The sequence below is a fragment of the Xenia sp. Carnegie-2017 genome, unplaced genomic scaffold (genome assembly GCF_021976095.1).
Source record: "Xenia sp. Carnegie-2017 unplaced genomic scaffold, XeniaSp_v1 HiC_scaffold_22, whole genome shotgun sequence".
In the NCBI taxonomy this organism is placed as follows: domain Eukaryota; kingdom Metazoa; phylum Cnidaria; class Anthozoa; order Malacalcyonacea; family Xeniidae; genus Xenia; species Xenia sp. Carnegie-2017.
This window is the reverse complement of record NW_025813485.1, coordinates 8011484-8034649: the sequence shown is the minus strand read 5'-3', so window position 1 is coordinate 8034649 and position 23166 is coordinate 8011484. Positions and strand designations below refer to the sequence as shown.

The 23166-nt window shown below is 34.7% G+C and overlaps 4 protein-coding genes and 1 long non-coding RNA gene across 7 annotated transcripts; 3 read left to right on the top strand and 2 right to left on the bottom strand.

Annotated features, from left to right (window-relative positions):
- Positions 1–2511: 2511 nt before the first annotated feature.
- LOC124446555 lies at positions 2512–3554 on the top strand. 2 transcript variants are annotated; one of them, XR_006948471.1, is made up of 5 exons: positions 2512–2660; positions 2758–2866; positions 2945–3133; positions 3219–3375; positions 3488–3554. It is a non-coding gene; the product is annotated as an uncharacterized LOC124446555 (long non-coding RNA). The 2 variants fall into 2 exon arrangements; XR_006948470.1 differs by having other exon boundaries at positions 2514–2866.
- A 3488-nt stretch (positions 3555–7042) lies between these two features.
- LOC124447151 lies at positions 7043–9144 on the top strand. The gene is made up of 3 exons (XM_046998041.1): positions 7043–7213; positions 7429–7871; positions 8758–9144. The coding sequence occupies exons 1-3, from the start codon at positions 7157–7159 to the stop codon at positions 9050–9052; spliced, it is 795 nt and encodes a 264-aa protein (XP_046853997.1). The 5' UTR covers positions 7043–7156; the 3' UTR covers positions 9053–9144.
- Positions 7724–19182, bottom strand: LOC124447150 (formylglycine-generating enzyme-like). The gene is given in 12 exon segments (XM_046998040.1): positions 7724–9440; positions 9749–9808; positions 10168–10396; positions 11356–11478; positions 11640–11722; positions 12753–12827; positions 13128–13273; positions 13276–13470; positions 13557–13605; positions 17215–17334; positions 17468–17608; positions 18958–19182. Coding segments are annotated over 8 exon segments (876 nt in total). The 5' UTR covers positions 13337–13470; positions 13557–13605; positions 17215–17334; positions 17468–17608; positions 18958–19182; the 3' UTR covers positions 7724–9341.
- LOC124447287 (NTF2-related export protein 2-like) lies at positions 13738–17131 on the top strand. The gene is made up of 4 exons (XM_046998192.1): positions 13738–13833; positions 13926–14015; positions 14833–14977; positions 15952–17131. The coding sequence occupies exons 1-4, from the start codon at positions 13738–13740 to the stop codon at positions 16107–16109; spliced, it is 489 nt and encodes a 162-aa protein (XP_046854148.1). The 3' UTR covers positions 16110–17131.
- LOC124447154 (collagen triple helix repeat-containing protein 1-like) lies at positions 16773–23164 on the bottom strand. 2 transcript variants are annotated; one of them, XM_046998046.1, is made up of 4 exons: positions 22411–23164; positions 21467–21604; positions 21207–21330; positions 16773–17018 (listed from the first exon to the last, which is right to left on the bottom strand). In XM_046998046.1, exons 1-4 carry the CDS (start codon positions 22474–22476, stop codon positions 16795–16797), a joined length of 552 nt encoding a protein of 183 aa, XP_046854002.1. In that variant the 5' UTR covers positions 22477–23164; the 3' UTR covers positions 16773–16794. The 2 variants fall into 2 exon arrangements, with proteins under 2 accessions (XP_046854002.1, XP_046854001.1); XM_046998045.1 differs by lacking the exon at positions 16773–17018 and adding an exon at positions 20488–20797 and having other exon boundaries at positions 22411–23102.
- Positions 23165–23166: the final 2 nt, after the last annotated feature.

The following is a 23166-nucleotide window of genomic DNA, read 5'->3' as shown; positions in this document are numbered from 1 at the left end:
GTGAAAAGTGCAAAATGCTTTTGCAGTTAACTAAGTAAATTTCAACGATGATTGGATTTATATTACATGAAAAACTGGAAATTACCAGCTAGCTGGATCTTTCAATGACTCATTATTAGTGCAGTAAGTATCTTTCAAGATTTTCATATTTCAAATTAACAAATACTAACGGGATTTTCCTTAGTTTTTGATGAATGACGTATGTCCCACCAGTCGGCAGTCCATTCCCGAACGTTGCCCACCATTTTATGAAGATTATAGTCATTTTGTTTGAACTCCCACATAGGTGCTATTCCCGCGTATCCGTCTTTCACCGTGTCCTTCGAGGAAAACTCTCCTTGCCACGTATTACAAAGATATTTTTCTTCGACTAAGAAAAACCCTACATATACATAAAAAGCGCGAAGGATTAGTTATGTTTAAAATCAAAATCTTTAGAGGTTAGTGCAATTATTTACAAAATCTAATTGCTCTTCATAACTCTCTACGCGTATGAGCAGTGCGATCGCATATTAATAAGGATTATGGGGCAACTCACACTGAGAAGTGGCTGTATAGAGCAAATGCTTTTGACAGATACGTGCAGTGCGCTTAACTTTTAAAAAATTTAAAAAAGCTCAGTCCTCTTTCAGCGAATGAAAATCAAGGAGATTGTGTGTAGAAACATAAGAATTAAAAAATATCACTTCATTGATCTAATTTGATTAGGCACTCAAGAAACAGAGTGATGGGGGTAGGAGTGCAATGACCTTAAATGAAAAAAACGCGAAAAAATTGCTCTTTATCTAATATAGAAACATAGATGTTAACGTAAAATCATTTTTTGCTGTCCAAAAACCGTTAAAAAAGTTTCTTAGTTTTGAAAGCCAACACCTGGTATTAACATCCATTTTTACAAAATTTGTAATTGACCCTTCCCTTTGTCCTTCCCTTACATCAACACCTCTTCAATGGCATTGAATACAAAATGAGAGGTGAAATTCTTGCCTACTTCTTATGCAATCCACCTGGACAGCCATACTCCCATTTTGTTTCGGTAGGAAGCCGTTTGAAATTTTTTAAGAATCCACATGGATACCAAGGTTGTATTGTTGGGTATCCCTCCCAATAATCTAGTATCCTAAATATGATACGTAGTTAGTTAGCTTTTCTTATATCTCAGGATCATATGCAACATAACCCATGGATTTCTCTCATCAGTTTATCATTATGATCAATGCAAAAATTTCTGTAAGAATCCTAAAAAGAATTTCTACTAAAAAGAATTTTCATACACCCATTTGGTGGGATACAAGTAAAATAATTTTGGATTAAAAACAAAATTTCATTCCTGTTCCTGTGGATCTCGAGATACTGCAAATTTCAGAGCCTGAATTAAAGCATCACTTACAGCTTGATCTTCATTAACTTTGCTTTCAAGAACAAACGAATTACCAAATACTTCCGCCTGATGAGATTTACAAAATATACATATTTCAAAATACCCTTTTAACAACCCTGTATGCGCACTTGGGTGTGATGGCTATGCTCAAGTCTATACTCTTCACAATTTCTTGCAAGGCCAGTATTTTTGTGATTACATTAACACCCCTTGATTATTTTTTGATCGTTCACATAATATCTACTACAAAAATACATTACTATATCCAAGCAAAAATACGATACATTACACACAATACAACCAGCACTTGAAACTAGACCATTCACACATTTTGACTTAATGAAAAATGTTCTTCATTCAGATATGAGGTAATGGATTCACTTCAGTAACATAACTAGTTCCAAAGTAAATGGTTTGAACCCGGGAATATCGTTACATGTTTGCAAATGATGATCGTCCAGGTTAATAAAGTCCTGAGAAGGACTGTTTTTGTTGTTGTTGACTCAGATGTTTCACTCTGAAGATGACTACCGCTAAGGTTGTCGAAACGTCAGTCAACAACAACAAAAACAGTCCTTCTCAGGACTTTATTAACCTGGACGATCATCATTTGCAAACATATAACTAGTTCCATCGACAAAAACGTCAAAATCATGATTACTAACTACGTATTGATCCATATAAAAAGCATTAAGTCTTACTTTTCTTGCCGGTGCTTCACCATCAAATATTGTTTTTCGATTATTGAATTTCAAACTCGTGGCACGTTTTGTCGTCTGAAATTCTGTCCACTTGAGTTTTTTATTCTTCTTCTCTGAGTTCGACTCTGGCCTTTGAGTGTTCCCATGACAGTGACAGCTCTTAATGCCTTTAGCCACGCAATAAAAAAATCTATATACTGTCAATTTCAACACAACCTAAATCATTGCTTCATTGCGAAGAGCAATAACAACGAAGAAAATAAATAAAAATATCATAATATGAAAAATCTGATAATTTTTTTTCCGCTCTCCTTTACTTTCATCTACATTCCTCCCCCCAAGGATAAAAACATAGCCTCAAAGCAGGAGGTAAGGTAGATATATTTTGAAATATTTTGAGTAGAAATATTTTTTCATTTATTTATTAACCTGCTTATTTTCCTTTCGGTGATTCAAATAATTCATACATCCTGTTTTTTTGTTTTAAGCAGTATATTAAGCGCTTAGTGGAACATGCTTGTTGATCTGGCGAAGAATTTATCAACTTATACCATGAAACTTACGGCAAACGAAGACATGTAAGTTATTAAATAAAAAGTGGCCCATGTATACGTTTTGCACCCCCCGTCTCATTGCGACGATTTCGTTTCTTGCCACATTTTTTCATTCTTTAAGGAAAAGAAATATGAAAGCGACTTAGAAATGTTATGAGAAGGAGCATAAAACACCGTCAGGCTGAACAAGAATTTGGCTCAACTTTAACTTCTCTAAAACACTTTACCAGGTTAAATTCATCAATTACGAAAATATTAGAAGTTATTTGATGGTGCTTGTAGAAAATTTGCTTTTTTTTCTTAAAAAGAGCCAGTCTTAAATCAATCAGATCATGCTGGCATGAAGCAGTGGATGAAAGACAACTGGGAGCCTATCTCAACCCTAAAAAGTTATGTGCAAAAGACCGTCTTAAATCGATTAGAATGGATTAGAAAAACGCCCCAACTTACAATACGAGAGGTTATGAAAGAATACCCACATCTTTTTGATGTCCCTGGTATGGTAGAGAAAAATTCTTCAACGTTTTTCAGTAATACATAATCCTGTACGGCTAACCAAACGTTTTTCAAAAATTTCTTCAGGTTGAAATAGACTTTGTAACATTGTATCCAGATGTCGCAGATAATCTTTTTCTGTGATTTACACCAGACACAGTAGGGAAAATAATTTGTTACGCAGATACACAAACAGAAAAATGGACAAAATACTTGAATATTGCAACAAGAAACCTGAATTCCGGTAAAATATTGCAAAAACGGTTACATGATGCATGAAACATATGTGATACATGAAATACTTTCTTCATCTACTAGCCAAAAACACTGACTTTTATTTATAAACTACTTTATAGATGAAGAGAAAAGAAATGCTGCGATTGGTCTCCTTCCATGCGTTTTTCCTACTGAAAGAAAGAATAAAAAGAGGTGTACAACTGATGAAGCATTATGTGCTTTTATCAATTGCCAACAGTTATCAATTAAAAATCTTTTCATAACTTATTCATAGTACCTAATTATACAAGCTGTGTCAAAAAAGCACGGGCGTCAATCCATCGTTAATTGAAAGGGACCATGTTCATATATTCGGTCATGCCAGGCTGATTTTTTTGAAAGGGAAGTTGTTTTGAAAAGAAATTAGACTGGCATATGAATATGGTCCCCCCGTATTAAAGCAGGATTGATGCCATTGCAAAAAAAGATATCACAAAACCATCATTAATTTTTAGTACTTAATAGTATTGTCTCGTGCTGTTGGCAGTAAAATGTTTAAAACATGAGCATTTTTTTTTCTGTGAGAAAGTTTTCCTTAAGTCCTATGAAACAGTGAGAAAAATGAATTATTTAAAAAAACAATTTAACCTTAAGTCCATACGTGCATGGACTGTTTTGCACAAATTACTAGATCATCACCATTTTTAAAAATTTCGGTACCAGCTGTGCTAGAGAACAATAAAGTAGCAAAATCACTAAAAATTTGGCTTAGTTTTTGGGTTTTATTTTTCTGAGCATTTCTTCCAAGAGTAGCTATATATTGTCACTTTTAGATACACCATATAAGTAGTCGCATAATCAAACTCGTGTATTTGATGTAAAGTCTCAAGTCTACTGTTTAATTACTTTTAGGTCGGTACGAAAATACCTAAATATTTAGAAACAGTCTCAAGATGGCCGTTTGTTTTAGCAATTGGTAGTCGATGCAGCCCAACGCAAGTGTTTTTCATAATCGAAAGCCACGGCTTGAAGCAGCCTAATCTTGTGAGGGCAATTGATGTTAGCTTTAAACTATTTTACGTGCTTGACGTTAATTACCCATGGCAGAGCTGTTCCTCGTGGAGTTTATACAAAAGGTTTTTTATGGCATCGAGGACTAGGGAAAACAGAAGACTACACCTGCTGTTGTTGCAATGAGAGCAGCAATAAAATAATCAGACTATTGACGCTGAAAATATAGTGATGTAAATCTAAACTTCTCCAGCTATTGCATGTACCTGTTGTTAATATACATGATACTTGTCTATCTTCTGTTTGTAGTTTTTTACCAAATGTAAGTTGTGCCTTTTTTTCTTGAATAAATATACTTTTTGAGCATAAATATACTCTCACAATAAATCACTAAAAATCGCCCAGGAATTTAACAAGGCAACTAATTAATTTTAACTGGGAAAGGAGTCAAAATTTGAACATTAGGTCGTGGTTGAATTTAACCAGAAGGGTTAATTAATTTAAACCCGATTCCTTGTTAAAATAACCAGGATTGCGTTGGTCCCATTTGGAATACTTTCCTGGTTAAGATTTAATCCCATCCTGGTTATTTTTAACCAGGATGTTTTTAGAATGCATGTAGAATACCTATAATGTCCATAGACGCATCCAAAGTGGTTTAAGGGTGTGTTATAAATAATATTGAAACTGGAGTACTCTGGAATAATCAATATTACATCAATTACTTTTTAATGCTCGCTGGATATATTGGACTAAAGTCACACAAAAAATGTGTTTCAAAAATGCATGTCAAAGTACTAGTTGACAATAGTACTGTGCAGAACACACTCTATAAAATATGAAATAGATCATAGTTGCCCGTATACCCTTGAGGGAGAATGTTTATGCAGAGAGACAGGGAGTCGCCGAAAAGCCAGACGCCCTCCGAATTGGTTTCCTAAATAAAAACATATTTCATAGTGCTTGTACGAAAGTGAATATAAAAGCAAACACTGACCTCTTTCATGCTCTTTGCCTCCAGTGTTAATTACTAGGTTAAGCCACATATTTCATGCATCTCAGATCTGAATGCAGTTTATGCTTTCCATTAATCATGACTAATCAATTTACCCTCCGCGCCTTCTTTTTGTTTTATAACTCAGGTATTACAATTATTCAAAAAAGAAGTTCGAGGAACTGATTACAATACCACAGTGGTCAACCCAATCTTGGTGGCCTGTGACAATGAGAATGTTAAGGCATTTACCCATCTTACTCTCCAACAAACACCATTAACAATATTTCTTTTCAGAAACCCATCGGAAATACATCCGCTTCTTGAAAATGTAGAGTTAATAATGCATCATTTGTCAGGAAAACAGTTCCAAGACCTGGGACTTTCGGCAGCAGCTGTCAAGAAGAAGGGATAAAGTATTGCATTAAAGTGCCAAATCCTCGGAGCATTATCACTTGATAATATATATCGGGAGGATAATAAGTATTTATACTCTTTCGACCGACTGTTAAAAATGTCTAGGCCTGGGGAACTTCTACAGTCTTTAAAAGCTTATAAAAATATTATCCAGATGCTACGCTTTGCCCGTTCAAACTCCACACTGAGTACATTGAAGAAACAAAAATTATTAGATGAAATTCCATACAGATATTTGGTAATTTTCAAAAGCCCTTTAATATGATAAGCACATATGCTATTTTGATGGCTTGATACAATTCTACAGCCTTCTGGAATAGAGGAATTTTCTGGATACAGCACAAGAGCAATGTCCTCTTCAGCTACGACTATAGAGATCAGTATCAATGGAGGAAATTATGGATGCGGTGGGGTGGACCAATGCTTTAACTTTTTCAAAAATACTATATAATAAGCAATTTCCAACAAAAGCTGACTTCGGCTGCCTATTATTAAAAGTTTCCAAATGTCAGTCATGAACTTTTGTTAAAGTTTATCAAATGTTGTTTTCTTTTTTGAGAATGTTTTCGATAAAGTTAGGTTTATGTAATAACTCGTGATTACAACACTTTGAATATCTCACAGTGATCACAAATGACTCCTTAGTGACGCAGTCTAATGTCGAAACAGAATTTAAAAATTTAACGAGACTTACCTGTAGGCTGTAAAAGAAGTTTGACTGTAATATTATGAGTTATTGGTCAAGAAAGTAAGGAGTCACCCCCCCCCTCAATTATTACTTTGGAGGGACAACTGACATTACGTTGGCGTAAAATGTACTCGCAATCACCCTATTTGTCTAAATGCCGTTGAAATCACTCGTTGCGTTGAAAACTATGAGCAACTTTGCGCTATAATAAAAGTCGAATTACCTAAAAATTACATAATATCAAAATTTATAGTCTCTTTAGGGGAAATCCATGCTGTCACAATGCTCTTTGAGCATGCAGTAATGCAAATAAACTCTTATAAAAACGCATAAAGGCAACCTGTCGATTCAGTTGTCACAACAAAAAAGTAAACGGTCTTCATGTGCAACTTGGTACAATATAAAGTGAATGAACACCACGTAGATAACTTATTATACGTGCTAAATGAATGAATTCCAGATAGTCTTGATAGAGACAATTACGACTGCTGTGTTTTGACACAACTTAATGCTAATTTTCTAAATTGTGTCTTTTTAACTTCAAGAGACGACAGGTCAGGTAATGCCCTATTGTTACGTATACTGTAGTGTCAGCAACGCCGTCATTTAAACAGGCTCACTTGCTGAAGGAAGAATAAGAGACTCGAACAAGTACGAAAGCAATCATTTGACTTAAATATTTCATTATCTTTCTTCACAATGAAAAAACTCATTGTAATCGTTTGCATCTTTTTCGCTATTTCTGGTTTAAACACGGTGAGTATTTTACTTCATCTTTAGATCTAAGTTGATTTTGTAAACTTACATTTCGTTTACTGATTAATGGTTTTGTACAGGAAATGTTTATAAATTTGGCAAAATTAATAAATATGCGATTTTAACCCTGCGGTTGGAAAGATTTGATTCCTTGAACCGTTGGTGAGCACGCGAAAATTTTCCCCATTTACCCTTTCCATGCTTTGCCTATACAGATTGCTGTTTATCCAGACACGTACGTTGCATCTTACCCGAAATCATGTATGCAAATCAAGCAAAGCTCACCGGAATCGTTGAGTGGTCTTTACCGCATTGTGGTAGATGAGACTGTCGTTACGGTATACTGTGAAATGGCAAAGGAAGGCGGTGGATTTACGTTCATCCCACGCGAGGCTGTTATCAAAGGCAAACTACCCCAGCTCATCAATCAAGTGTTCAAGAACAAAACACAAGTATTGCTTCGTATCCAGAAGAAAGATGGTCTTCAACCATTTACACTTATCACACAACTTCCACAATTTACTCAATATAATCTCGCAGTCTTGATGCATAATTATAATGGATATACACAGCCTCAAAATTATTACATGCGCGATTATCTTTTTCTTGGTGTGTTACCAAAAAGTGTAGCGAGTGCGCAAAGTACTCAAGGTTTCAGGTAGGAAATGCTATGTTTCTAAAACCTACGCAATCCACGAGATGATAAATTGCATACAATATTCATATTCATAAATATGAGCTATGTAGTATAACCATAGAATAATATCAAAATGTCTCTCGTAGTTAACATTATTTGGCATGAATAACTTTTATGAAATGAATATATAAATTGCCGAGCAGGAGGCAGTTTAACAATTCAAAATGACCATTGTGCTGAGCTCATTGTTTGCTTACAAAATATATGTTTCTAACTCCCGCAACCAGGATAGATGTACGTTAGTTACTCGTCTGCTGATTAGTTTTACTTTCAAGTTCAACTACATTCGATTTCTCATCGATTCAAATGTTAACATACTGTAACTTCAAAAGGTATCTCGTATGAGTTTTGCTCAATACCAACACAGATAATACCATTGCCCATGTCCTCATCGAGTAATTTTCACAAATATGCGCTTAAGCTTTCACAAGCTGCTACGAATCTTTTTGTCTCATCCCGCGTCAGCTTTGATGGCCACTGATTGGAGGTTAAACTACTTAGGGGTATCAAAATCACTGCTTAACTGGTACACTTTTTTGTTCAACATTTTAACAAAAACTTCAACATTTTAAGACAGGTTTCTTCTAAACTATTTATGACACGATCGTCCTAAATAATCACGGCAAAGTTCCCAAAAATTAGCAAAAATCGTTTCTGTCTATCTTCAATCACAAAACGACTTCTCTCATCACCATTCAATGCAAATTGATGCTAAACACAAATGATATTTATCAGATTCATCCACTAGAGGCAATGAAAATTGGTATTAGACATCGATGATGCAATCGTAAAATCGTGAAATCTCAGATTCACTTTATTATGCATGACACTGTTTTTTTCCTTGTAGATCAAATGGAAAACAAGTTTCCTATAGCATCTGCGTCAAGTCTCCAAGCTCCTACTTTGTATTTTATCCAAATCATAAAGAAAGGAAAATCAGTTTGTCTCACGGAAACAATTTGATTTATGAATCACAAGGTGTTGCTGTGGACTGGCGTAATTCTGGTGTTCCTTCGTATGGACATCGTCAGCTGCCGAATAACTTCATTTTCTTGACGGAAATGCATTTTGGAGGATGTGGAACGTACACATCAAGTGACCGCTGGAAAGATGCATATGGCTCAGCTATTGGTTTACGTTGACTGACTTTTTTTTATTTCTCCGTGAAAAGTTCAAAATGCTCTTGTAGTTAGCTAAGTAAATTTCAACGAAATTAGATATACTTTCACTAAAATGCAGGCTTAAGCTTTAATTGTTTTAACGCTTAAGGTGTAAACATGTAACCATGCCATGACCATGGACCAGATGTAGCTAAAATGAGAATATTTAGAGAAAACAACTCAAACAAAAGCGTAATCACCATTCATTTCAATAATGAGTCAATTTACAATGACATAAGTTAGAAGAGGATGGTTTCGTGAAATATGCATCTCACGCTACATCCTTAGCACAGCGAAATCCCAAATTCGACGCTGAGCTATCTGGCGTATTCTTACTCCGAGCAGCACATCTGTATCGGTAGCAAAACGACTGAAAAATGTTCGAAACAATTAGATAAACGAGTTGAAAAAACGAAACTTATCATTTGCCGTTATGTAAAATTATCTGATCAGATCCTGAGATTACATGCATTTTACCAAGCTCTATGTAAGTTACACAACAAGACGCGAATTCCCGTTAACTCATGACGCTAAGCTTGGTTATATTAACGCTCGTACAAGCACTTTTTTATAACGATGATTAAGGAGGACGTTCATATTCGGGTACATTCTTCTTTCCAGTATAAATATAGCTAAAAAATTCAAATAAAAAAATTGATTTCGTCAAAAGTATTTTACCTTATGACACATGTAGGAGCCTCCTTTCTTTACTCTATCAACACCATCGCTTGGACCAATCTACACATTAAAGAAAACGACGTTGCGCTAACAAAGACACAGGATTAGTACAAAGTTGACCATTATAAATAGTGGTTTAGAAATATAATTTCATCGCTAAAGATTCGAAAAACGGGTAGTAAACAAATTACATGTACAAGAAAGACTTGGTAATTGGTCAGCTAATTCAAATTTACTTCTACAATATAATTTTAAAGTGTTGTGATAGTGGTGATAGTACAATTTTCTGTCTATACCTGCATGGTAAAGTATTGCACGGAAAACTCGAAATTCCTCGCTAGCTGGATCTTTCAATGACTCATTATTAGTGTAGTAAGTATATTTCAAGATTTTTATATTTCAAATCAATAAATACTCACGGGATTTTCCTTAGTTTCTGATGAATGACGAATGTCCCACCAGTCAGCAGTCCATTCCCAAACGTTGCCCACCATGTTATGAAGATTATAGTCATTTTGTTTGAATTTCCACACAGGTGCTGTTCCCGCGTATCCGTCTTCCGCCGTGTCCTGAACGGGGAACTCTCCTTGCCACGTATTAGAACGATGTTTCCCTTTGACTTTGAAAATATTTCCCCAAGGAAGCACCCTACATATACATATACATACAAAACACCAAAGGTTAGGTATATTTAAAACCACGCAAATCTCGTGAGTCTAATGCATCAAAATGCCATGGACAATTCGAAAAAGTTACTAAATGCCTAATAAGTTCTACGAAATTTTATTCCTTTGTTCCAAATCTTGGTCATGTGGCATTTACAAAAATGTAAATGGCAACGTGTTCGTTGGAAGAACGTGATTTAGTTGAAGAAATCGCAAAATTATTTAATTCATAGAGAACATAGAAACTTAAAAGATAAAACACACTTCACAAAACATCATCTTGTAAACTCAAGATTCGAAGAGACGTGATTTAAAGCAATATTTCGTCTTTATTTCTAAGCCATGATCAAGCAAGAGAAATAATGTCGACATGTTGCTTTGAAGTAATGAGGAGTTAGTAGAGGACAAATTCTTGACAACGAGAAGTGGCTGAAGAGCAGGGGCTTTTGGCAGATACGTGCTTTGCGGCTAACTGTTAAAATATTTATAGAACAGTCCTCTTCCAGCATGTCAAAATCAAGGAGATTATGTAGAACAACATTACAAGAATTGAAAAATATCAGTTCATTAAAGTAATTTAACTCGGCAGTTAATAGGGTGAAGGAGGTGGAGGGTGCAATGAAATCTTATGTTTTAGATACGTTGCACAACGAAACCTTTGCAGGTAAATTTGTTTGAACAAACGCAAAAAATTGCTCTATTTCTTATATATATATACATAATATAAAAACATAGATGTTGAATAAAAATCAAGCAAATCTTTTTCGCTGTCCAAAAACCATTAAAGAAGTTTCTTGCTTTTGAAAGACAACATCCGCTATACGCATTCATTTTTTGAAAATTTGAAATTCACCCTTCTCTTTTTCCTTCCCCTTCCCCTATAATAACCCCTATGCATTGAATGGCATTGAATACAAAATAAGAGGTGAAATTCTGGCGTACTTCTTATGCAATCCACCACGGCAGGCATACTCCCATTCAGCTTCAGTAGGAAGCCGTTTACCAAGCCATTTGCAGTATGTCAATGCATCTTTCCATGATACATGTAAAACTGGGTGGTCTAGCCTGAATGAGCATATAAAAAAATATTTGACATTTGGTTGTATTTTTTTATCAAAATTTACTCCTGTGAAAATTTGCACGTAACCCCTTAAAAAGGTTGACAAATCATAGCAATGGAATACAGACCAAACATTGACCAATTTGCATATTCTAAAATGTCATACCTTGATTTTATTGTTGAGCCTGGACCTTCTGGGTGTTTCCAGGTAGCTCCAACAACTGGAAGCCACCAAGGAGAACCAGCAACCTTAACAATATGCAAAGGGGAAAATGGTCAAGTTATTAAATTTCACCTAGCATGCAATAACAGTGAGCAGGGTCTGAAATTTGAATTTTTATCAAGTATCCACATGGATGCCAAGGTTTATTACATGGTATCCCTCTTTATAGTCTAGTATCCTACGTAAGTATGTACACCAGTGTGCGAATTAATGGTGTGCAATGTGCAATTTGCACATCGTTTTAGCTAAAATGAAAACAATTGCACATCCATTTTTCAAATGATATGCAAAACATTTCTTTATTGATTACTACCACATTATTTGAAAAAAGTTTTCAAGCTTAATCTTTACTGATCTTTACTTTATAAATGATTGCGCTGCACAACATTAAAATCCATGTTGACACAATGTCATCAAATTCAAAGACGTTGTCACTCTTGAGACTGGGAAGTCTGTCAACAGTCAATACACATGGTGCTTATATGCTTATGACAATAGGAGTGTAATACATTATTAATATCAATTTTTGCATTTGCATTGTTTTGTAAACCGTTACATACTGTTTGTGGCATCATAGCTATTTTGAGTATTTTCAGTAAAATCAGGAAACATTTTCATTTTGATTCTTAAAAGACGACAAAAAAAAAAACAAATAGGCCAAATTTGAAAAATAAACCAAAGAGAATTTTGATAAGGTGAGAAAAAGAAGCCAAATTTGATTATGCCTCTAAAAAAACACTTTTGTCAAAAAAAAATTGCGCATTGTTTTTTCTCAACTAATTCACACACTGATGTACACATAGCTAGTTGGCTTTTCTTACATCTCAGGATCCTGTACAACATAACCCATGGATTTCTCTCATCAGTTTATCATTATGATCAATGTAAAAATTTCTGTAAGAATCCTAAAAAGAATTTCCACTAAAAAGAATTTCCATACAACCCATTGGGTGGGATACAAGTTAAATAAACTTGGATCTAAACAAAATTTTATTCCTGTTCCTGTGAATCTGGAGATACTGCAAATTTCAGACCCTGAACTAAAGCATCACTTACAGCTTGAGTGATGTTTTTCTTCAAATCTTCATAAAGTTTGCTTTCAAGAACAAACGAATTACCAAATACTTCCGCCTGATGAGATTTACAAAATATACACATTTCAAATCAACCTTTAAAAACTCTTGATGCAGACACTCTTGGGTGTCATGGCTATGCTCAAGTTTATAATCTTCACAATTTCTTGCATTGTCAGTATTTTTGTGATTACATTAACACCCATTGATTGTTATTTTTTGTCAGTTAATATCTACTACATCCAAGCAAAAATATGGTACATTACACACAATCCACCCAGCACATGAAACTAGACCATTCACACATTTTGATTCAATAAAAAGTATTCTGCAATCAAGTATGAGGAAATTGACTCACCTCAGTAACATAACCAGTTCCATCGACAAAAATGCCAAAATCATGATTACTAACTTCGTATTGATCCATATAAAAAGCATTAAGTCTTACTTTTCTTGCCGGTGCTTCACCATCAGATATTGTTTTTGGATTATTTGTCCCATATGAAATTCACCACCTGGCAAATGAACCATTGAATTGAATTTCAGAGTGGTGGCATCTGTTGGCATCTGAAATTCTGTCCACTTGAGTTTTTCATAGCTGTTGTCTGAGTTTGATTCTGGTCTTCAAGAGTTCCCATGACAGCCACAGCTCTTCGTTCCCTTATCCACGCACTCATCTAAGTTGGTATGCTCATCAGATACTAGAGAACATTGAAAATTTATGCAAATAAGTAGTAGTATCCTTATTCTAATCATTTTAAAAGTTGTCAGAAAGTCACGCACTCACTTATGATAGTCAAAATATAAAAAATCCAAACATTGTCGATTTCCACAACCTAAATCATTGTAAAGAGCAATAATAAGATTAAAAACGAGGCAAATCAATGGAAGTATCATATATGCACAATCTTGTCATTTGTTTTCCTTCCTTTTATATTCATCCTCATTCCTCCCCCTGCACAAAAAACATGGCCGCCAAGCAGGAGGTGAGAGGCAGTTACACAGAGGGCTCTGACACAGAGGGCTCTGACACAGAGGGCTCTGACACAGAGGGCTCTGACACAGTAGAAATATTTTGTCATTTATTTATTAACCTGCTTACTTTTGCTTTCAGTGATTTAAATACTTTATACATCCTTTTTGTTTCTATTTCTAAAATTACGTAAACCGTTTAGTGGAAAATGCTTGTCGATCTGGTGAAGAATTTATCAACTTATACTATGAAACTTTTGACAAACGAAGACATGTAAGTTATCAAATAAAAAGTGGCCCATGCACGCATGTTTCCCGCCCCTTCCATATTGCAACGATTTTGTTTCTTGCTATGATAATCTCTATCTTTAATGTAAAGGAAGACCAAAGCTCTAATCATACAGACCCATAACAACACTCACAATTAAGTATTCACACACATTATGGCATGGCAAGGAACGACCCAAAAAAAACACAAAATCTACAAATCTGCACAGACATAAGAAGACAGAGTGAACAAAGTGGGATTTTATTGTTAAATATTTACCTACTGTCTGTGTGCTATAATTTATGTTTTGTTATTTTTTATTTTTTGTTTTAATATTGGGCTCAAATAAAGTCTGGCAAAGTAGACTAGCCTACTTGTTCAATCTTGCTGGCCCATAATTTAAGGACCTAGTACCCCAACAAAAAAAGTATATCTTGCACACAATGAACTACTTTTCTTTTCATAATAATATTGCACTTTGCTAGCATTTTTGTGTGGCTAGGTAACTCATTGGGTTATGAAGCAAGTATTCTTGGTATTGCCTTATTTTAAACAATTGTTTAAGCCGATTTCTTTTGTTTTTTACTGTTTGATTTTCATAGCATGGTTTATTAAGCTTTTGTGATCATTGATGATTTAATATTTTCAATCGATATGTGTGAATGTGTGCGCAAGAAAATTTGTCTTTAAAGTTGTGACAGCCCGAAAGATACGAGTGATCTTGTCAATCCACCTTTACACATTCACCCATCACAACTAACTCTACTTCATTTAGACTTAATGTTGCATCAACAATGAAATAAATAGTTCTTTGACAATGTAGGTTTTGTCGAAGCTCTACACGGACACATCCGAAATAGTGTGGAATGGACATCATGTGAAGGGGTTTGATGGATTGAATGAATATTTTGCTTCACTACCTGCCTCAGCTCATCATGTTCATGCTGTAGATTGTCAACCAGTCTCAGGTAAAGTAAACGTTTTTCAAACATTTGTTTTACAATAAATTCCTTCAAAGATATTTCTTGATTATAAGATGATTGAATTTTAAATTACAATTTGTGCTGCAGTCTGTTTACTGGAATCAGTAATTACTGTGTGCAGTAAATTTCCTCGACAAAAGTACCTACATATGGGCAATTTAGAAAGTTCTACCTAGTTAACAATTAAATTGCGTACGAGCCTGAGGTTTCTGTGAGTTGACAGTTAATGAGGGTGAATCAACTTTCCTCTCAACGAAATGGAGAACTAGTAGGTTCATGCTGAAATTCGTAAAGAAATCTGTTTTTCATAATTCATCAATAACTTTAGGTTATCATAATTCGTCGTTTTATGCATTTGTTGACATCTTTATTAAAAAGCGAACGACTCTTGCTCGATGCATAGTTTTTTACTCGTAAATATAACGCCACGTTTTGCGGCAGTTCTAGTCTTCGCTGTAATTGCTTTCTCAAGTGAACAAAGTTCATCTTCAGAAACCTAAGAAAAGCGCAAACAGGAAACCAATGTGTTTTTGCTACGCGCTCTCTGTTGTTTTTGTTACTTGTTATCAATTGCGACAGTGGGTAAAGTGGCCAATCAAATTAAAGCATTTGCAATAGAATAATAATTCGATTCTATTCATATTCATAATTGAACAGCTCCCACGGAAGTTGTTTTACTTGATAGAAAAACCTTGTTGTGATATGTTTACACGAACACTAAAGATTTTTCCATTCACATCACAAACAAGAGAAAATTGATCATGTCAATTTCATGCATACTTTGCGTTCTGAATACTTGCGTACGTCGATGGCATCTGTTAATGTGACAACATTAGATGTCGTGAAAATGTCTTGGTAAATATCTCCCTCGAAAACGATGTGCGTAAGCCTGCTGCTAAAGCTACAGAAGAAGCCATTAGTCCCTAGAATTGAAAATTTAAATTTTGTGCATCTTTTAGAAAAAGTTTCTCCCGGAAGTACGACCATTGCGGTGTTTGTTGATGGTACCGTGTCATATGATGATGGAAAACCGAAAATATTTTCGCAAAACTTTGTTTTAAATGCCGAGGGAGATGTTTGGAAAGTCGTCAGCGACTGTTTTAGAATCACGCCGTAACGTTGCACGTTACCGACTGACAAGAATACTGTTTCAATGGTGAACGTTGTTCTACCGTCCGAATGTCACATTGGTAGATTCCGGTTTGGTTTGGTAGATTCCTGGGTTTCGCCACTTGGTGACCAAATTATCTAACGTAAAGCTTTGTATTGCATGCTCTGCTGTGTGAATGACAAACATGTGACAAGGTTCATTGTCCTTGGCACTAGAACTACACCTCTGAGGATCTTACATCCAACCCTAAAATGATTCGTGAATCAATTCCAAAGAATATATTTTGGTTATTATTAAACAGCAAGATCGTGCTTTATTTTAAATCGTGCTTGCAATTTTGTCAAGAAACGAACGAAAAATAGCAACCACATAGTGTAAACATGTGCAATATACAATGTAATGCATATAATTCAAAACAAACTATTGCGTTACACTACCACTGATTGCTACTGAGCGTTACATGTTTATTTGGTAATTTCTATCATTAGAATTTGCATTATTTTGCGGCTAGTTTGCGTAATGTGATTGCTGTCTTGCGTTTTTTAGTTGCTTATCAAGCTATTAACGAAAAATGTGTGGTTGTTAGTTACAAAATTGTGTTGTGTTTACGCCATACTATCGCTACGTAGCTATATGGTTGCGAGTTCGCCTTCTGAGGTTGTTTATTCACGTTAAGTGTTTTGTTATTGCATCACTCTTTAAAATCATTGGGGTTACAAAACTCTGAAAAAGACAAAATGTACCATTTGGAAACATGCGTAGTTCCAGAACAGGCTGCTATGGGGAGACCGACCTTCACTGTCCTTGCAAGTATATTATTGCAAAAGCCATCCAAAGTACTTGGAGAGTGACGATTTACCGACCCGTCTACATATATTTGTGTGTCAATTGTTGCTGGATCTTGGCATTCTCTCCCTATGCACCAAGAAATAAGTACGATAGAACAGACAGAATCTTTCAAACCCAAAAACTTAATTTTGTCGTTTTTTAATATTTTTTTCTTTTTTAAAAAATGCTTCGAGTATTTATTTATTGTGGTGTTTTGCTATATCAAAAACTCCTGACGGGTGTATATTGCACTTAGGTAATTCCTGCTATAGACTTCTCTTACCGTTCATTGTTACCAGCGACGACAACATCCAGACAAACAACCAATCACTCTCATATTACCATTAAATGTCACACGTAGTGACGTGTCTGTTTTCTGTTTGTTGAAAGCACAAGTTACTTGCTGTGAAGAATAAGAAATGAAGTCGTGATTTCAGTTTCACTTCTCTTCACGTTTTTAATGTAAGCCCATTACTTTTTACAACTTTTCTTCTTGCAAAATAAAAATTGCAATATGATTTGAAATGTTAACTTACAGTTAACGCGCCAGCGTCTTTGTTGTCGTTTAAGTTTTTGAAAACACATTGTTTTACCAATCTCGTTGGACTTGTGCAATGTTGCGCTCTTGGTATTGATGAGCTTCCATAATGGTTGCAGTTACAGTAGCAGCTTGAATTCTTAATGTAAAAATACTATCACAAAACCATCCCCCGATTATTGATCACAGAAACATTTTCACAAACTAAGCGAATAAAATTACAAATGGAATTCGATGCATTTCTTTGCACGTATCAAAAACTGTTTACACGGTAAAACAAGAACAAACAAATAAACAAATGAACGAATTAAAAAAATAAACGATTTATAAAATAAATTATAAACGATTTATAAACGATTTATCATTCAAATGTGCGTATTAGAAATGCTTATATACTTGGCGATGAGACTATGACAATCACATAAGTTTCTTACCACTAATGTGAGATGACGTCATTTCTTATGTCTAAATATTCTCAGTTTCTATCAGACTTCAGAATGACGTCATCTTTTAGTGGTTAGGAATCAGAATGCCCCGCAATCTGCTGCAAACATGTAAATCAACTAGCGGACTTGAGAAGGCGTTGCACACCCAAGTTGCCTTTCTTTGTGATTGTTATTTTGTGTACATGACTATGTACCATTATCCACACAATAATTAAGACATTAACCTTTGCATTAGTAAATACCAAATGTTCTGCTTACTGTTAGGCAGTTAGGTATAGTTGATCGGGAAAGGGAGGTGTTGTGCCCGACTACAACTGGACACACGTATATTCATACTCCCACTCGACGTTCTAGCTACCGCCTTACTGTAATTAGGGAACATAAATATTGCCTATCTTTAAACGAATCACGCAAGTGCAATTTTAGTTAATGGAAAATTCTTTGTGTAGCTACAAGTTTAAACATCTCTTTGCAATAGCAACGGGAACGCGTTCCGTTATCATACCTTGCCTTTCGGTGTATCAGCTTTTTGTTGCAAAGAGCACAATTTCATTAATGATACGTATAATTTAGAAATATTCGTTGCAGTCGACCACCTTCACGTCAATCGTTAATTTCTACTTTGACTTGTCGTAATTTAGCAACATGATGAGTAAATTGATGCTCTCGCTTCCGTTGCATTGCAAAACTCTTCGTATGGTTTTATCTTTGTGTACCATGATATCGCATAGTAATCACGAGTTTTATTTAGTACGCGCAAAAACAACATGCATCGTTATTTTTTATGAAATCTAATTTATTTAGACTTCTATCAAAGCACATATAATGGTTTCAAATTTGGAATATTTATAAACATTTTATTAAGATAAACATAATTCGTGAACTGCCTGTATCTGGATGATTTCACAGCAAAAAAAAACTTTCTACTACAGGAAGGCTGGAAAACGTAGACACATACAATAAACGTGGTAAATTTACATTCAAGCAACATGTCTCTGTCAACAAGATTACTGATTTAAATCATACACAATTATATTCGTACCTCCACTAGACTACGATGTCCTGTAATGAAAATCAAGAACGCAACAATTGAAAATAAGAACTTCATGGTATATATGCATTGCAGATATAAAGTGATTTGATTTGAGCGAAGTTTTACAACACACAGTTGATCGATCGTGACGGTATTAATGAAGTGAATAACGCGAACAACATGAGACGTTGCTGCATAACTTCAATCATCACATGTGCATTAATGTAAAATTTTCGGAGTTGTCTACAACATGACGTGTTTCCAATGAACAGAAGTCCTTTTGAAAAATTCATTTTCATTGCAACAAATGAAAATATTTTTTACAGGCTATATGTTTGCAAGAGAGAATTCTGGAATACTCGATGCAGTTACCTAGAAAACAGGATGTTTATTTAAAAACTATTTCAAACATAATTGTTGAGTGACGACGCAATTGAATGAAATGAAAACCAGGTTTTATAAAATTCAAGAAAAAATCTACAATGACCGACGTCAAATCGATCGCCGTTTTCGAACTTTGGGTGGATCTCTGTTCAATGTCAATATTATATTTTCAATATATGTTGCAATTGTGCATTAACCACGCTCATATTGAAGTACAATGGCGCTTAAAGCAAAAGTAATTGCTACTATGCGAGATACAGAAAATTCATGACAGCTTGCAAATTATGTAAGAAAAGCATGCAGCAAGAACCCATTTTCAGTTGTCACATTGTGTTTACCTATTGTGTTGCGGCATGAGTCATCCAACTAGTTGAACTTAGCTCACTTATATTGCTGTTTATCATGAGTATTTCTTTTAAACTTTGACATGAGATACTTTAAAAATCGACGTCAGTTACAAAATATTTAGACAAGTAGCTAACGCGTACTTAGAGTAGCGCTTCATGTGTTTGTCAGAATTGTGCAACAGATAAGGTCGACGTTCTGCATGTGGATGTATGTACGAAGATACAGAGATCTGAAATGGACGTTCGCTTGCATTTGAATGAGACATACAAATAATGGCCATGTCTGTGCAAAACCAAAATGAATGAAAAGCCCTTTGGATTTCTTTTAAAAGCATTGAAAAGAGGAGTTATCTCCTGGGTGGCTTGTGTTTGTTTTGCCCTCTGGAAGCAATTGTTAATGAATGTTATGATAGTCGTCAATGCAGAATGTTCTTATTGTGTATTTATTATGGCACATTCGAGGAGGAATAGGACATTTTCAAATGAACTTGTATTGTATAGGAAGTGCTTGAGCTAATAGTTTTTAAACATATCAATACCAAGTTTTCAATAAAAAAAACAACCGACGATTATTGTTACCTAATTTATGTAAAATCCTAAAAAAGTTGAGTTTTTATGACCATGATTAAACAGTCAGGCAAAGTTAGGTTTTTGAGTGTTGCGCCTCTTGCTAATCGGAGAGATTTGCTGTCTCCATATTTAAATTAAAATTCCACTTGGGATTGATTGTAGTCACATACTGAAGAAGAACATCTTCGGTTTGCTTCTTATGACTATATTGCATTTTTGATCAAGAAAATGCGAGTGATCTCTTTCATAAATCGTATTTATTCAGCTGAAAAACTTGTATCGATGACCATGCGATTATTGAATTAATAAAGTTTATCTTCTTCACTATATCGACATTTCTTCGATTAAAATACGCGAAACGGAATTCCAACCGGTGTAACCGTTACCGCCAGTAACTCCAGAACAGGCTGCTATAGATAAACCAACTTTCACTTGTCCTGCTGGTATGTTATTGCAAATGCCATCAATTATACCAGGAATGTGACGATTTACATAACCATTTGCCCATATCAATGAGTCAATTGTTGCTGGATCTTTGCATTCCTTACCTATACGTCAATGAATATAGTGTATCACCATTTTTGTACCATGCACCAGTACCATGCACCAGTTGTGAAGACATTACTGCATAATGCAGCAGTTTTAACACTGTGTCAGTCAAAATTTTTAATTACAGATGTATTGTATTGAATATCGAAGCAGATCCTGGTCAAGCATGCATGTACGATCGCACGGAATGTAGCATAAATTTTCCCCAAAAACCTGGCAATATAACATTGTGTATTGAAAGCCCAAGCATAATTTTTTTTATCAATTGTATCGTTTCCTTTAATATGAATATTCTTTTGTATTTTTTTAAAAACACGTGTACTACTTGAATAAGTCCAAACTGCCTTCATGACATTATCTAGAATTCTTGCTCTAATTCTCTTGTACACCTTCTCAGGCTTCTCTTACCGTTGATTGTTATAAACCAGCGACGACAACATCCAGAAGAACAACCAATCACTCTCATAACACCGTTGAATGTCACTCGTAGTGAAGTATCTGTTTTTTCTTTGTTGAAATCACAAGAGAGTTTCTACGAAGAACAAGTACAATCAATGTTAGAAAGGTTTAATTTCTGTTTTGTTCTTCATTAGTCTTTTACGAAAGTAAACTTTTCACACGCTTTCTTGTCAAAAATGTTTTGCACTGCAGTTTTAATTTTTACTTACAGTGAGTACACCGACGTCTGTATCGTCGTTTATGCTTTTAAATACGCATTGTTTTACCAATCTCTTTGCGCTTGTGTAGTATTGCGTTTTTGGACAAGAGCTTCCTCCGTCGTTGCAGTTACAGCTACAGCTTGCACTCTTAAAATGAAGAAGTAATAAACCTCTAGTTGTCACTCTCTGTCATTTAAACATATGCAGTTAAACCAGGAAGCTTGAAAGAAAAATGCTATAGACTGTTTTGCATGTTCAATATTTGATCGAAAAATTGTTGCATTATGTGCTCGAAATAACTAACAAAGTATAATAATTTAAGTTAAAATGAATCATTTAAATAAAAATTAATAATCTAAAATGCTGCACTTGTACTTTGCTCTTTGGTTCTTGGAATTGTCAAGCTTTTTTCATCATTTTAGAAAAACTTATATATATTCTTATGATTGGCTATACTATCTATGGATGCACAATGTCAAAAAACTTTGTCTATCTTATATTAATGACAAAAAGAAATATTTTTTTTCACGCCTTGTTAGCTCTACGGCAATATTTTTTATGCAGAGTAAATGTATAATGATAAATTTACGAGAAGTTCACATATTTGCAAACATAAACCAAAATACTCTTTTGTTTTTTGTCATTTAAGAGCTCAGTTTGTAGTTCATATAAATTCTGGGATGAGATGGTGTTTGTGCCATGTAGACTTCAAAACTGTTATCATTGTATCTAGGCTGGACTGTAACTTGCAAAGTATAGCTCTTGTTGATTTATAACGCCCCACAATTATCGTTCTCCTTAATCCTGTTTCCAAAACTCTAGGTTACGAAGTATGTTGCTAAACCCAACTACGTTGTGAGTACATAGTTTAACCGTGAACAACAATGCATGCTAGACGGACGGAAAATGTGTACGAATTTCTGAAAACAAAATCATAAGAAACTCATTCGTACCTCAACCAGACTTGGGGATCCATTGAAAAGAATCACGAGCACAGTAAAATGAAGTGATATCTTCATTATGTATTGCAGATATGAATTATTTTTGCTAAGCTTCCAACAGCAAACCGATCAATAGTGAATGGTAAAGTATATCATGCTCAGCTCACTGATGTATTTATAAGATATCATGCCAGCTCACAGAAATGACACGTTTCACTTACTGAAACGGAAGTTCTGTGATTGATTCTTAAATTACTCTCTTAAATAAATGTAAAGAATAAAGATTATTGTTTCTTATCATCGTTATTCACAAATGTTTTGACTGGATAACAACTTCAGTATGTACCATATATTTGTATAAATAATTATTTACAATAGGTCAGCTATTAATGTTCGTGCTGTATCCTTAAAATTACATAAATAAGATAAAATTATGAAATTATAAAGAATGGAATATATTTAATTCGATTTTTTCCGTGTTGTGTTCTTCGATCCTCTCCTCCTCTTTTTCCTTCGGCAAAATTAAGCAAAGTTTCTGTCAAAACTTCTGCTCATTTGTTCAAGAGCTCCAAAAAAAGCAAATAATGATCGCAGATCGTGGATAAATAGCTTGGGGTTTAAATAAAGTCTTTGTTTCTACGTATGCACACTTGAAGCACACTGCTGAAGCCAACAAGAAATAACACGCGTCACTATCATAATAAAAATTCATGATTTTGTTTTGGGTTAAAAATACTATTCATCGGATCCATCTATCTCTTACAAAAC

Coding starts and splice junctions, on each gene's coding strand:
- LOC124447151 (XM_046998041.1), top strand. CDS start 7,157: ATGAAAAAACTCATTGTAATCGTTTGCATCTTTTTCGCTATTTCTGGT. Junction 7,214..7,428: donor CTATTTCTGGTTTAAACACG/GTGAGTATTTTA, acceptor TTGCCTATACAG/ATTGCTGTTTATCCAGACAC. Junction 7,872..8,757: donor CAAAGTACTCAAGGTTTCAG/GTAGGAAATGCT, acceptor TTTTCCTTGTAG/ATCAAATGGAAAACAAGTTT.
- LOC124447287 (XM_046998192.1), top strand. CDS start 13,738: ATGGCCGCCAAGCAGGAGGTGAGAGGCAGTTACACAGAGGGCTCTGAC. Junction 14,016..14,832: donor CTTTTGACAAACGAAGACAT/GTAAGTTATCAA, acceptor TTGACAATGTAG/GTTTTGTCGAAGCTCTACAC. Junction 14,978..15,951: donor AGATTGTCAACCAGTCTCAG/GTAAAGTAAACG, acceptor TGCATCTTTTAG/AAAAAGTTTCTCCCGGAAGT.
- LOC124447154 (XM_046998046.1), bottom strand. CDS start 22,476: ATGAAGATATCACTTCATTTTACTGTGCTCGTGATTCTTTTCAATGGA. Junction 21,331..21,466: donor CAGACGTCGGTGTACTCACT/GTAAGTAAAAAT, acceptor TGTTCTTCGTAG/AAACTCTCTTGTGATTTCAA. Junction 17,019..21,206: donor CTGGTTTATAACAATCAACG/GTAAGAGAAGCC, acceptor CTTGGTGCATAG/GGAGAGAATGCCAAGATCCA.